The sequence below is a fragment of the Rhinolophus sinicus genome, linkage group LG03, assembly GCF_036562045.2.
Source record: "Rhinolophus sinicus isolate RSC01 linkage group LG03, ASM3656204v1, whole genome shotgun sequence".
Taxonomy (NCBI): Eukaryota; Metazoa; Chordata; class Mammalia; order Chiroptera; family Rhinolophidae; genus Rhinolophus; species Rhinolophus sinicus.
The window spans coordinates 11,022,844-11,035,704 of NC_133753.1; the positions used below are offsets into that span (position 1 = coordinate 11,022,844).

The following is a 12,861-nucleotide window of genomic DNA, read 5'->3' on the forward strand; positions in this document are numbered from 1 at the left end:
AGCTATCTCTGTTCCTTAAAGTCCTTTAACTATTTTTGAAATTCAGACAGTGGTATTCTATCAAATTTCCCTGGCTTACTTTTGGTACTCTCTTTTCTCATTTTTTTCAGAAGAAAAGAAATCCTCCCATCTTCTTATGCATTAAAGTTTGACTTTATCCAGCCCAATCCTTCACATAGCCAAGAATAGATGGCTGGGTTGAAGATGTCTGACCTCTGATTGGCTTTTCCTGTTAGTTCTACTCCAACTCCTTTATATCTTCCAGAAATCCCTCTAAGTGTCTTGGCCACTAATGATAACTTTCCCTGTTCTCCGCTGTTATTCTGGATTTATTTTCATTATTATCTACTGCTGTTTAGATGGGATTGGGGGAAGAGAACAGAAAGTAAATGTGTGGACTCTTGAGGCAGAAGTTGTGCTCTAAATTATAAATCTGCATAGCCTGTGATCTAGTAATTCCATTTCTAGGGGTAGATCCTGTGGCCAATTATATTTTCCAAAGATGGCGAAAGCAGTATATTCCATCCCACATGCTCTTCTGCAGTGTGACCTTGCCAGCCCCCATCAAGGACAATTAGGCTTCATTCCTCCTACTACTCTGGAAAACAGAATTGACCTATTTTTAACCCATGGAGAGTGAAGTAATACCCCCTTTGGAACACTGGAATAGTTCCTTTAAAACCCTCAATGGAAAGCAGTCATGTTCCATTTTCATGAGTACTGCCACAATTTAAACACCGAAACTTGATTTCCACAGAACCAATTCTTCAGTGGAATCTTGGGACTAAAATGACAAAAAACATCGTCAGTAAATTATATCCATATGTGATAGATCTAAAAGTGACAAAATGCCCCTGCGCCAATGATGTGGCATTACTTGGCTTCCTTTTGAATTCGACACTTGATGGTAAGTTTAATGGCTCTCTGGAATGTTGGACATGGCGTTTTGTGTTTTATAAGTGCCATTTAACTGGTCGTACATGCTAAATGCTTAGACATAATGAAGTAAAAATGTTTCCTAAAAATACCTAAGAATTTACTTGTTGTCACTTCACCTTGTCTACTTACAAGTATGATGCACTATTTTTTTCTTTGTGACTTTTTGTCATATTAATAGTGGCGTTAGTGTCTTTCCTAATTTCCTTGATCCTCTGCCCTCCACTAATAAATACATTACTTTCTCCCAGAGATTATTCATTATGATTCTAACCTGTACATGTATTTGTACATGGCTGTTCCTGCCACGTATAAATAGGTACTGTGATTCTAAGATATCACAGTATTATTGTATTTATTTTGTCCGTGTTTCCCCATTGCTACTGTAATATATAAAATCATCCTGATTTGATCAGTCACCACCAGAAACCTAAGCCTCCTGGGTCACCTATGGTGACCCTAACCCACAAACTGTTCTGACTTCCGTTCATTTCACCCAAACTTCTGTCCTTCTCCATCCACCCAGTCCTCTCATTAGAATGTGTGCTCTGTCATCAGCAAACTCCCCATACTATTTATCTTTTCTCTGAATGGCCCCTTCACTTCCCTTCCCTAGAGAGTAACCTGGCCACTCCCAGTTAACATTCTTTCCCCTGCAGCCCGCTCACGTGTCACATGTCTCAGAGCCCAAGGGCAGGGTTATCGTCCTGGCTCCTTAGGACTACTTCTTAACTTAGTCCTGTCTTCTCCTTCAAAATGCCCGGCTCCTTTGAACTCAGACTTTGTCTTCTTGATGGCCAGCCTACAGTGACCTTTCCATCACTCTCACTCACGCACTGAGGAGTTTAGGCCCTGGACCCCTGCCTGCTTCTCCACCATTTTTGTCACCATTTTCGGTGACTTCCTCTTCCATGTGGACGAGCCATGCAGCACTCAGTTTCAGGCTTCCTCTCCTGCAATGACCTTTCCCCCATCTTTCTTCATATTCTTGACCTCATTGTCTCTAATGACGTCATTACTACAAGCATCTCATGCCTGGTCCACTGCCTCCTATTCTCTCAGTCTCCGTAGTCCTCACACGCCAACGTTTCTGTGATTCCATTGCGACTTCACTGTGGTTCTCTACCACTTTTTTCACTACCCAGGATTTTCACTTTCTTCTTTTTCCGCCATAATTTCCATAGTCCATCCTTATAAGTCCTTCTCTGACTTCCTTGCCCTTCTCCATCTTCCTTACCTGCACAACCCCAGCTCTGGTTAAAACCACCTCCCCTCCTGTACTGGAATAGCAGGATATTACTGGGAAAAAAAAAGGCTCACTAGTGTCACTTTCAAATTTTACCGAGTTGTGTCCCTGTAAATTCATGACCACAGATCTCAAGTGGGTACTCAGCACCGCCCAGAAATCCTCTGTCTTCCCTGGTATATTTATTTTCCCGTCTTCCCTGGTATATTTATTTTCCCATCTTCCCTGGTATATTTATTTTCCCACTCTGCAAAATGCCCTTATCACACTTCTTCCCATTCCTCAAACACTCGACATCACCTTTGTTTTCTTTTCACTCTCAGATGCGCTTCTAACACTTGATGTAGGCGATCAGGATCGATCACTTGGAACTCCAACATGGCACCTGCACATCTGCTGTTCCGCTTGCATTTGTGCTCTCATGCTTTGTCCTTTGCCTGTGGCTTTGTGAGAAGTGTCTCCTGCTGTCAAAGACCACCCTGACCCCTTGTGCCATGGATCCCATTCCCCCAGCCATCTGAAGAATCTTGCTCCTTGTATCTATCCTGAAAAATCTCACCTTTCACTCATGTCTGCACGTCCTCCTATCCGATCGGATCATTAGCACAGAAACGTACCCTAACATCCCCCAGCTTAAACAAAATCTTCATTTATCTCACTTTACTTCCATCCTGCATTTCTCTGTTTTCCCTCAAATAAAAATTTCTGGAAAGAGTTTATTGTAGGTAGTGCTACATTTTCCAGCTCCCATTTTGTCTTCATTCCACTACACATGAGACGTGTTCCCACCACTCTACGGAGACGGTTCTTCCCGAGATCACCCATGATCTCCGTATTGCCAGTTCCAGCAGCCAATTCTCTGTCCTGCTTTCCCTGTCAGCCACATTAGGCACAGTTGACCACTCTCTTCTCAAAACATTTATTCTCTTGGCTTTCTTGATACAACCTTCCATTGCATTGGTCTTGCCTCTTGGTCACTTCTTAGTTTTCTAGGTTGGCTTCTTTCAATGTGACCCTAAAATGTTGATGAACCCAGGGCTTTGTCCTTGACACTCCTTCCTTATGTAACTACTTTCTCTCCCTGGCAAACCTAATCCAGTCTCATGGCGGTAATGCCATTTTCAGGCTGATCATTCCCAAACCTACATTTCTGGTGCTGACTGCTCCTTTGACACCAAACTCCTATGTTCAATTGTCTGTTTTACGTTTCCTCTTGACGTCTAATGAGCATCTCCAATGTAACAAGTCTAATCCAGAACTCTTGATTCATCCCCCTCTAAAATCTGTTCTTCTCTAGTATTCATTCCTCTTCCCAATTAATATGCAATTACTCAAAACTAAACTCTAGGACACACTCTTGACCTCTCTTAACTCTCATGACATTCCAGGATGGTACTATCCCCAGCATCTATCCCCATGGTGACCACTTCTTACCTCTGCTAAAAATCTTATGTCAAGTCAACATTGTTTTTCCACACGACTAATTGACGCCTCAGAAGTGGCCTCCCTGTTTCTAGTCTTTTCCTGCTATAACTCACTCTCCATACGGCCACCAGAGTGATCTTCTCAGGTGTAAGTCAAATCACATCACTCAGCAACTTTAAACACTCCAGTGGCTTCCCTTTGCCCATTAGGATAAAATCCAAACTCTTCACAACCGTCTATGTCAGCTTCTGTAACCCTAGGATACAATTGTGGCCAGTTGGTCGTAGAGAATGGCCTGTAACTTCGTTTCAGTCTAAAGTATTAACCAGAATGAAGCATTAATTTCCATGCTTGCTCCTCCATTTCCGAACTTTGCTGGAGTCTGGTCACATGATCTCTTCCTGGCCACCTATCCTCACCCCACTTAGAATACAGCCTCCTGCTAACTAGAGTAGAACTATACTTAGTGCTGAGAAAGGCAAGGCTTATCTATAGCTTCCTGGAAAAAGTAGGTAATAACACTTCTTTCCACCTCTTTCCCTACACAGAAAAGAGCTGGGAATTGAAATACCTCCTTTACAACATGACTGATCCTACATTCATCTTTTGGAAACAAAATATATGCAGTAGATTATCAACTGGCTTCAGGGCTCCCACTCCCACTCCACCCCCAAGCCCCAGTAGTTATGACTGTTGACCAGACTTAAAATTAACATTCCATATTTAAAACACAAAAAAAGCTCAACATTCCCAGCTGTGGCCAAGGGAAGGTGGGAGCAGGGAACAAAGTATTTGCAATATGTTCAGTCTTTTTAATAGGTTCTCATGAGGCATTAGGAATTTTTTTCCTATGTTTAAAATCACAAATATTAAAGTAAATTGTATTCCTGATATAGGAACATATTTATGCTTAGAAGGGTACTGTTAGGGAGGAAAAATTCTTCACCTACTTTCTTAGGTTCAGTCTGTGAATTAAACTATCAAAGATTACCAGGAGAAAAGGCATGCAGTTTTTATTAACATTTACATTCATGAGAATTCACAGAAAAGAAGTGAAACTCAAAGAAGTAATTAAACTTGGGAGTTTATATACCACTTTAACAAAGGAAAGGGGTCTGGCTTTAGGGGAAGATAAATTGTGGGGAAGTGACTAGTAAATAAGTGGGGGGACTGGGAAGATAAGTTAGTTTGTAAGGTTTGCTTATACCACCGTGTCTCAATATCGACCCACATCTCTGGTGGGAAGAGTGCTTATCTCTTCCTGTTAGCATGGGGGCACCTTTCTCAAGGGGAAATTTATGCCCTGCTTTTAGGCAGGTAAGGGGAAGACAGAGAATTCTTCTTGTATCTGTTGATTCTTAATTGCCTCCAGCTCAAAATAATCCTTATGCTGGGGTGGCGTATCCTGAAACCCTTCAATATAAAACAAAATACTTAATAATTAAATCAGATGATTAGCTAAAATCCTGTGGTGTAACGTGAAGTTACTTCATTTTTCCAGTGCTTGTGGAAGTGAGATTCAGACTGAGGGGAGTGGAGTTGAGGTGGAGCATAGAATGGGTTTGAAGACCTAAAGACCCAGCATCACAGAAGGGAGTTACTCACTTTGCAAAGTTGTCTGGCCTTGATTTTCCTTTTCTCTCATGGTAGGTGTTTACCTGGGCCTCAGCTTTTCTGGATTTTGGAATTATGATGATACTACGTGGTATAACTTGACAGATATGATCTATTCCCAAATTGGAGAAGGTAATTGTTCTAACGGTGTCTTTATCTTCAATATTTCATTTATATCAACGTTTGATGACTAGTTCACCTTCTCCTTACTTTATAACTCATGGTATGATTTCTTTCTTTAGAACACCGAGAGCTGTCAATGGTGGATATGGTTTTAACAAATCATTTCTTAGTTATCCTCACCTCTTTGGGTCTCTTCATAAGCAGGGATCTTCGTTACCCATCAGCCCCTGTCCTAATGGTATGTAAACTGCTTTGTAATTAATAGTTAACCTTAAATACCTTCTGTGACACAAAGGAGAAACATTAGATACTTGAATTGTGTGTGATATGTCTTAGAATTGAAATGCTTCTTCCTTTTAAAAAATGTAAAAGTATAGCATAGTAACCTCTCCCTTTGCCTTATAGTGTTGAATATATTCTTTAGAAATAGTGCTAGTTTTATTGCTATACAAATTTACAGTAACTTTTAAATATGTACAAGTAGAAAACTATCTATCTTAGTGATATACGTTCCCAAAATATTGTAGGGTCATTTATAAAGCTAAATATAGTATTCTAATGTGACATAAAGTAACTTTTGGGATTGAGCGAAGGGGAATATACATTTTGGTAATGATACATAATATACATGCAATGAAATTCTTAAGCATGTTAATAAATACCTCTCAAAAACTACCCCAACAGAAGTAAGAGTTCTAACAAAGACTTAGGAACAGTAGGAGAAAAGATAAAGGGAAGTATGAAAGGGCAATGGTATTGGCTGAGAAAGAGGTATTTCGTATACATGGTAGTTAGTACCTTACTTCAGGTACACGGATATTCTCAGCCTCACCTCCTTCCTCACTATGTCTGAGAAATACTGTTTGTTACTACGACAACTAATAGATCTGGCCTTCTGTGTGTTTAGCATGTGATTGCTAAAGCAGGGAGTTGAAGAAGCCAGGAACAGTGACTTAGGTTCAAAGTACACAGCGCTGTACACTCTAGGCCCTGACGTAAAGGCTGGCCTGGGCTGGGCAGAAGGAACAGAGAGGCCATAGAGAAACTGATAGGCTGGGGTGTGTCTCCCTAATCCCCAGGGGGTGGCAGACCCAGTGTGTTTCTCCACACTTCTTAACTCCTCTACTCAAGTCCTTAAGGGAAAGCATAAATAAATTCATCAAATGGTGAAACAAGGCAAAGCCTGAGGGGTAATCTCCAGGATATTGTATAAACGACTTAAGCTGGTTCTAGTGTGACACCCCTAACTGCTGCGGTATCAAATAGCATAATTCAAACTGCTGTGTTGTTATGCCTTCTCATAGACAAACAAAAATTAAAGTTTCTGTTTTTCTTTTCCTTCTAGTTTTCAAGGGCAGACTTTTGTGGTTTTGAAAGGGTAAGAAGGTTTAAATTTCCAAGGGTTGGTTAGAAGCTGTTTCCTTGGTGACTTAAGATGAGAGGCAAGACAAGAGCTTCCCATATAGATGATCGCTGTTACTACAATATTATTTACAATTTGAACTTTAAAAAATGTATTTCTACCAAGCATTAAGCAATGATCTTCTCTTCTGTTTCAAGGACAAATTGCCCCTCCTTGTTTCAAAGGCTGCCCCCACCCCTTCTTTATATGTTTTGTCCAGGATTGTTGTGCGTGTTCAGCTGTAAGTCTGTACAGGGTGGCCTGTTGAAAGGAGAGTAGGGGCTGAAATCTGGCTAATGCTTTCCTTCCATCTGTTCCCGCACAGATCTGTGCCTACCTGGAGAAAGTAACTCTTTCGAATTTGCACCAAAATGCCATACAAGCCAGCCACTCCTCTGCTTCTCGCTTTTGGGGGGGGGAGGGGATTTTGTTCCATCAGTTATTTCCTCTCTCTGTGACAAGGTCACGTTTCGTGATTCAGTAGGTCGTTTCCACCAACATATAAGAATGCTTTCGTTCAGAAACCACAACAAAAAATTCGAGTATTCCTAGCCTTTTGCCATGTCCCTTCCCCATACAGGCTGTGGGCACACACGTGCATACTCAAAAGTGAGATGATTCTTTAACATATAGGGATTTACCTTTAGATAAGAGCTTTTTTATAATCAAAGAAGGATGGTAAGAATGGGATGTATGTGGCTGTTTGGACAGGTAGTTGAAGGAGTTACTACTTGATGGTTTCTTCATGTACTATTTGTTGAGTGCCTTCTAGAGTCCATGCTTGTTTAGACAAGGAAAATTCCATAGTGAACAAGACACGGCCCCTACTCTCACGTAGCTTACTATTCTATTGAGGGGCATGGACCGTTACAGATAAATACATAACATGATTGTAGACAGCACACAGGGCTTACTGAGATTAAAGCAGGTAAGGGACGCAGGGAACGAAGGGAAGGCAATATTATATTTTAAGTATGGTGGTTATAGCAGGCCTCTCCAAGGAGGTGAAATTTAAGCAGAAACGTGAATGACTTGAAGAAATGATTCTGACCAAGCATGTTCAGACAGAGGTAATAGTAAATACAAAGATGCTGCATTGGGAAATTGGCATGAGGAAAAATCTGTTCGTTAGCTGCCAAAATCTGTTTAGTGGAAATAGCAGGGACTTTGGGTTGTTTCTTCAAGGATAAAATTCTACTTTTGTGACACTTATAACAGTCAGGTCCTTCACTACCTTTTTCATCCTTGTCAGGCCTGCCCGTCACCTCAACCATCTTTTCTAGCTCTTAGCTTCATTCTCAGTAAACAGTTGGTTTTCTCCAATTGTTAGTAAGAATAGCCGCCATGTTAATAAGCAATCAGTTTAGCATTCCCGATAGGAATACGGTATCCCTTTTCCAGTAGTTCCAGCAAGCCGCAGGGCCAGTTCATTGACCTGGCTTGGATCACGTGTTCATTCCTGACCAATCTTTGTGGCTCTGAGTCGGACCTGGGTCATGAGCTCATCCTAAAAATGAGGTCAACCTGATCAGATTAACTTATCCTCAGATATATTGACTGGGCTGTTACCAGTTTGATTCCAGGTAGGAACAAAGCATGAGAAAGAAAAGTCAGGGCCCAATAAAGATTCTTTATTAATGGCCCAGATATTAAAAATGGTAATTATGGTATCCTGCAGACCTGAAGATTTATATAAGAATGCACAAGTTTCATTCAATCTAACACCTTAGCTTGAAGATACCACACCATTCAAATAAATTGTTGTCCATTCTGTTTTAAAAAGCTTTTTTTTGTTTGTTCGTTTAGCTGTTTTATCAACATATAATTCATATAGCATAAAATTCATTCATTTAAGGAGTACAGTTCTTGGCCTGTCGTGTATTCACAGTTGTCCAGCTATCACCACTATCAATTTTAGAATGTTTAAAAGGATTATAATGTACAGATTATATAGATTTTATTACTGACCTATAAAAATGTAAGAAGGTCTCCCTTTCGTTTCACTAATAATTTGAAAGTCAGAATCTTCCTATAACAAAACTATCTCAAGCTCTTGCATATCATTAATATCCAACATACACAATCTCCCTTTCTTGGAAGCTTCTCTCTTATGACCAGTTTTTCAAAACTTGTATTTTTGTGGCTTTGTTCTTACTGCTCCTTGCTGCTATCCGGCTTCTGTGAAGACTCCTTAAGCCTAGCTGCACCTAACGAAGAATAAAAGATAAACATGTGATCCATTTTGACTGTGATGAAAGGTTAATCATTTCTGCTAGCTTCAAAAAGACAGTTCAAAAGACAGTTCAATGTCTTTCATTAACACATGCTAATTTATGTGAAAAAAACTTTTTATTCTTTTTTTGGTCTGTTGTTCAAAAAGCCTATTCTTGTGTATTGTCTTCATTCTACAACCTTTTATTTTATTTGCATATCATGTTTCTCTCTTCATTTGCCTCACATTCCTGAACTATCAAACTTTTACATTTTAAATGATTTTCCTATTTTAAGCCTTAATTAAGTCCACACATTACCTAAACCAATTAATTAACTATTTATGTATGTATTTTTTTATTTATTTATTTATTATTTATTTGTGTAGGTTGACTATGTCAAAGGAAAATTGTGGTATAGTGAAAGATGCTTTGCAAACAGAGAACGCTTTGAAGGTAAATTTTAGTTAAAGAAATATTAACAGGCTTTTTTCAGCATCTATAGATGAAATAAAATGACATAAAATAAAAATAGAATAAAATGTAGAGGTAGATTTTGTTCTGTATAAGTTATTGGCCTAAAACTAAGGGGAAAAAATAAATGTAAATCTGAGACAACAGGCATGACCTGATGCAAGGGCAAGGAAACTGATCCGCGTACACTTAAGGGGGTGCTGAGAAATGGAGGTGCCGCTTGTAATTCCCATACCTTTATATTTTATAGTTGACTATGTTACCATCACCTTTGAGAGAAACAGGACCTTAAGTGAGGTATGGCATTGAATATTTTAAAAGGTAAGAAATTTTATCGTCCATGATTTCATGGATTGTTGTTAATCTAAAAAATGGCAGTTCTGGGGCGGCCAGATGGCTAAGTTGGTTAGAGCGCTCACGAGCTCTTACCAACAAGGTTGCTGGTTCCATTCCCGCATGGGATGGTGGGCTGTCCAAGCAACTGGACTTGGAGCTGAGCTGCACCCTCCACAACTAGATTGAGGGATAACAACTTGACTTGGAGCTAATGGGTTCTGGGAAAAACACATTGTTAGCCAATAAAATTAATAAAATAAAATAAAGAAAGAAAGAAAAAAAGGCTGTTCTGCAGACTGAAAGGCTTAACAACGACTCTGCTCCCAGTGTTGTCTCTACTTGGGTTTAATGGTAATTACCTAATTATGTTGAATCTAGACCTACACAGTGGTTCTAGAAAAACAGTCCATGCGGGAAAGTGATGCTTTGCAGTGTCTTCTAGACTCACATCCCCCAGAAGAGAACCACAGACATGAAACATTTACCACTGTTATTTGTAGTCAGTCAGGGCAACCCCAGTGGTTCATTGCTTAAGAGAACTCACTAGAACTTATATGTCAAAAGCGGCATTAATGAATGTCAACTATAATTTAATATATATAGATATATATCAATATATATATGTATATATGTATATATGTGTGTGTATATATATATACATATATATATATATATATAAATATATATATATATATATATATATATGTATTCACAAGGAATAGAGACAGTGGAAATGTAACGGCTGTGTGCGATGTCAGAGGGATAGTAGATTGGGGGAAGGGGGTTCTCACTTTGTGAGGGGTATAAATGTCTAGCTATTACATTGTTTTGTACACCTGAAACTAATAATAATAATAATAATAATAAAATGCACTATGCACTTAAGTATATCAAAATACCTGAGAAATCTAGCAGTAAATTGTTTGCAAAAAAAATAAAAATAAAAAAGAACGGCATCAACTTTTCTCTTTTTGTAGGCAAGCTCTTGTTTTTATAGTAATGAGCCATTTCTTGAATGGTTACCTTGCTTACCTCACATTCCACACGGAATGAAAGCTGGTCTCTTGACTGTCATCACCTTTCTCGTTGACCAAGACCACAGTTGTGGAGTCTACCTCTTAAGTTACCAGGTAGGCCTTACAGCCCGGAGGTGAATGCTGTTGGCATGACAATAATGAAAATTGACTGAAGCAACACTTATTTCAAAATTCATGTGATCTTTGGCAGTAGAGGTTGACAAAATTAGCCACAGCAAAATTATTTATGGTTAAGAATACAGACTAAGATGCTGTAAAGATTTCTTGCCTCTGCTTGTCATTCAGTTTGATGAAAATGAAGACTATGGTGCTATTTGCATAGTGATTTCTTCTTTGCTTTTCTCCCAGAGAATATAAGCTGAGTTAGGTCTGTGTAAATTTAAGGTTTCGTAAAAGTGGTTACTTTAGAGGAACAAAAACATTAAATTGCCGCAGATCTGTATTTTCTATTCCAAAGGGTCTCAACACCAGCTGTGAATTCGAAATTTTCTTAGAGCCATTAAAAATATATGTAAGTTCAGCGCTTCCCTTATGGTTCTAGAAGAAAAATTAATTTGTCTCTACCCTCTTAGGTTCAGTAATTGGGGCCCTACAAATTAATCTGGCGGAAGACAGCATAACAGGAGAAAAGAAAACAGTTTATTTTTCTTTTCTTTCAGTTTATTTATGCACAAAGTGCAGATACAGGCGGGTGAAAGTCAGTGATGAGTAACTCAAATAGATGATGAAAATTTGGGGGTTATATACCATCTTAATAGGTTAAGGGGGGATGAGAAAGGCACTGAAGGAAAAACAGATGAAAAGATAATGGGTTTATGGAAGAACAAAGAGGAAATAAAAAAGTTTATGATCATGTTTGTTTATACAGGTATGAGTGGTCTCTCTGTCTCCTTTGGGATGATAAAACTTCCATGAAGGGGGAATCGGGGTAGGTTTTATTCACATTCTCCCTTCTGGCAGTAGATCTGCCCTGAAGAAGAATTTATGACAGTCTTATTTTCTAGAAGTTGCTTCTTCTAGTCAGATAAGGAAAGGCTTTTTTCTGCATCTGTTGGATCTCAAATGTCTTCAGCTTAAAATAATCTTTATACCAAAGTGGCATATCTTGGGGTGCATGTTATTGTCCCCTTTAAGGTCATGATCCAATAGAAGTGTGGCCCAAGTCTCCACACTTTTTTAAGTTTGACATGATAGCTATGCGTGTGGGCACTGGAGTCTTTCTGCCGAGTTCAATTTTTCTGTTATTTATTATTGAATCTTGGACAAATTATTTAATCTTCCAAACTTCGTATTTGACAGCTGTAAAATGGATGTATATGGTGGAGGAGAAAGTGTAAAGAGATCTCGATGGTTACTAACCCTTCCTGTTCTAGGCTGTGTCAATGCATGTGTCCCCATCTAAAAATTGGAAGATAGACTAGTATTATTCATAGAAAAATTCTTATGACTTGCTCATGCTTTATGTGTTTCTAGAAAGAGATCACTGTCGCTATACACATCCTAAGAAATAACAAACCAAGATTAAAACTAAAATATCCATCTTTCACATTTCCTGCATCATTCTCTTCTCCTGTTGGAATGATATTCCATCCCCGAAGCCATTTTCTATATGCTTATGGTAATCAGGTGAGTACACATGAAATTTCACATGCTGGGGTCGAGTGGCTCATTCACTTCCTGTATGCCGCGTGGTTCTACATCAAGTAAAGAACAGTCACTGTGATGATCAGAGAGGTGGAAAGCCCGATGAAGAGAGAATGAGAGGAGAGGAATTAGAGGCAAGGAACGCAAACAAATCTTTTGGAAAGTTTTGCTGAAAAGTGGAGCAATGCAATGGGGCAATGTTGAAGAAGGAAGGGTGGTCAAGAGGGGTATTTTTTAAAAAGATAGGAGGCGTTACGCTGTGTGCTGATGGAAATTATTCAGTAGGAGGGGGAAACTGATGATGCAGGAAAGAGAGAGAGGGGAAACATTTCGGGAGTGATGTTTCTAAATAGGTGAGAGGAGATGAGAGTCATGCCCTGGTGGAGAAATTGTCCTTCGGAGGACAATTATCAT

General features: G+C 39.2%; 1 protein-coding gene across 1 annotated transcript in view; it reads left to right on the plus strand.

Annotated features, from left to right (window-relative positions):
- CATSPERB (cation channel sperm associated auxiliary subunit beta) overlaps positions 1–12,861 on the plus strand; it is a 65,026-nt gene that overhangs the window by 17,757 nt on the left and 34,408 nt on the right. The window contains 8 exon segments of the mRNA XM_074326742.1: positions 758–907; positions 5,258–5,353; positions 5,464–5,582; positions 6,690–6,722; positions 9,346–9,412; positions 9,681–9,727; positions 10,744–10,896; positions 12,277–12,429. Coding sequence (XP_074182843.1) covers positions 758–907; positions 5,258–5,353; positions 5,464–5,582; positions 6,690–6,722; positions 9,346–9,412; positions 9,681–9,727; positions 10,744–10,896; positions 12,277–12,429 — 818 coding nt within the window.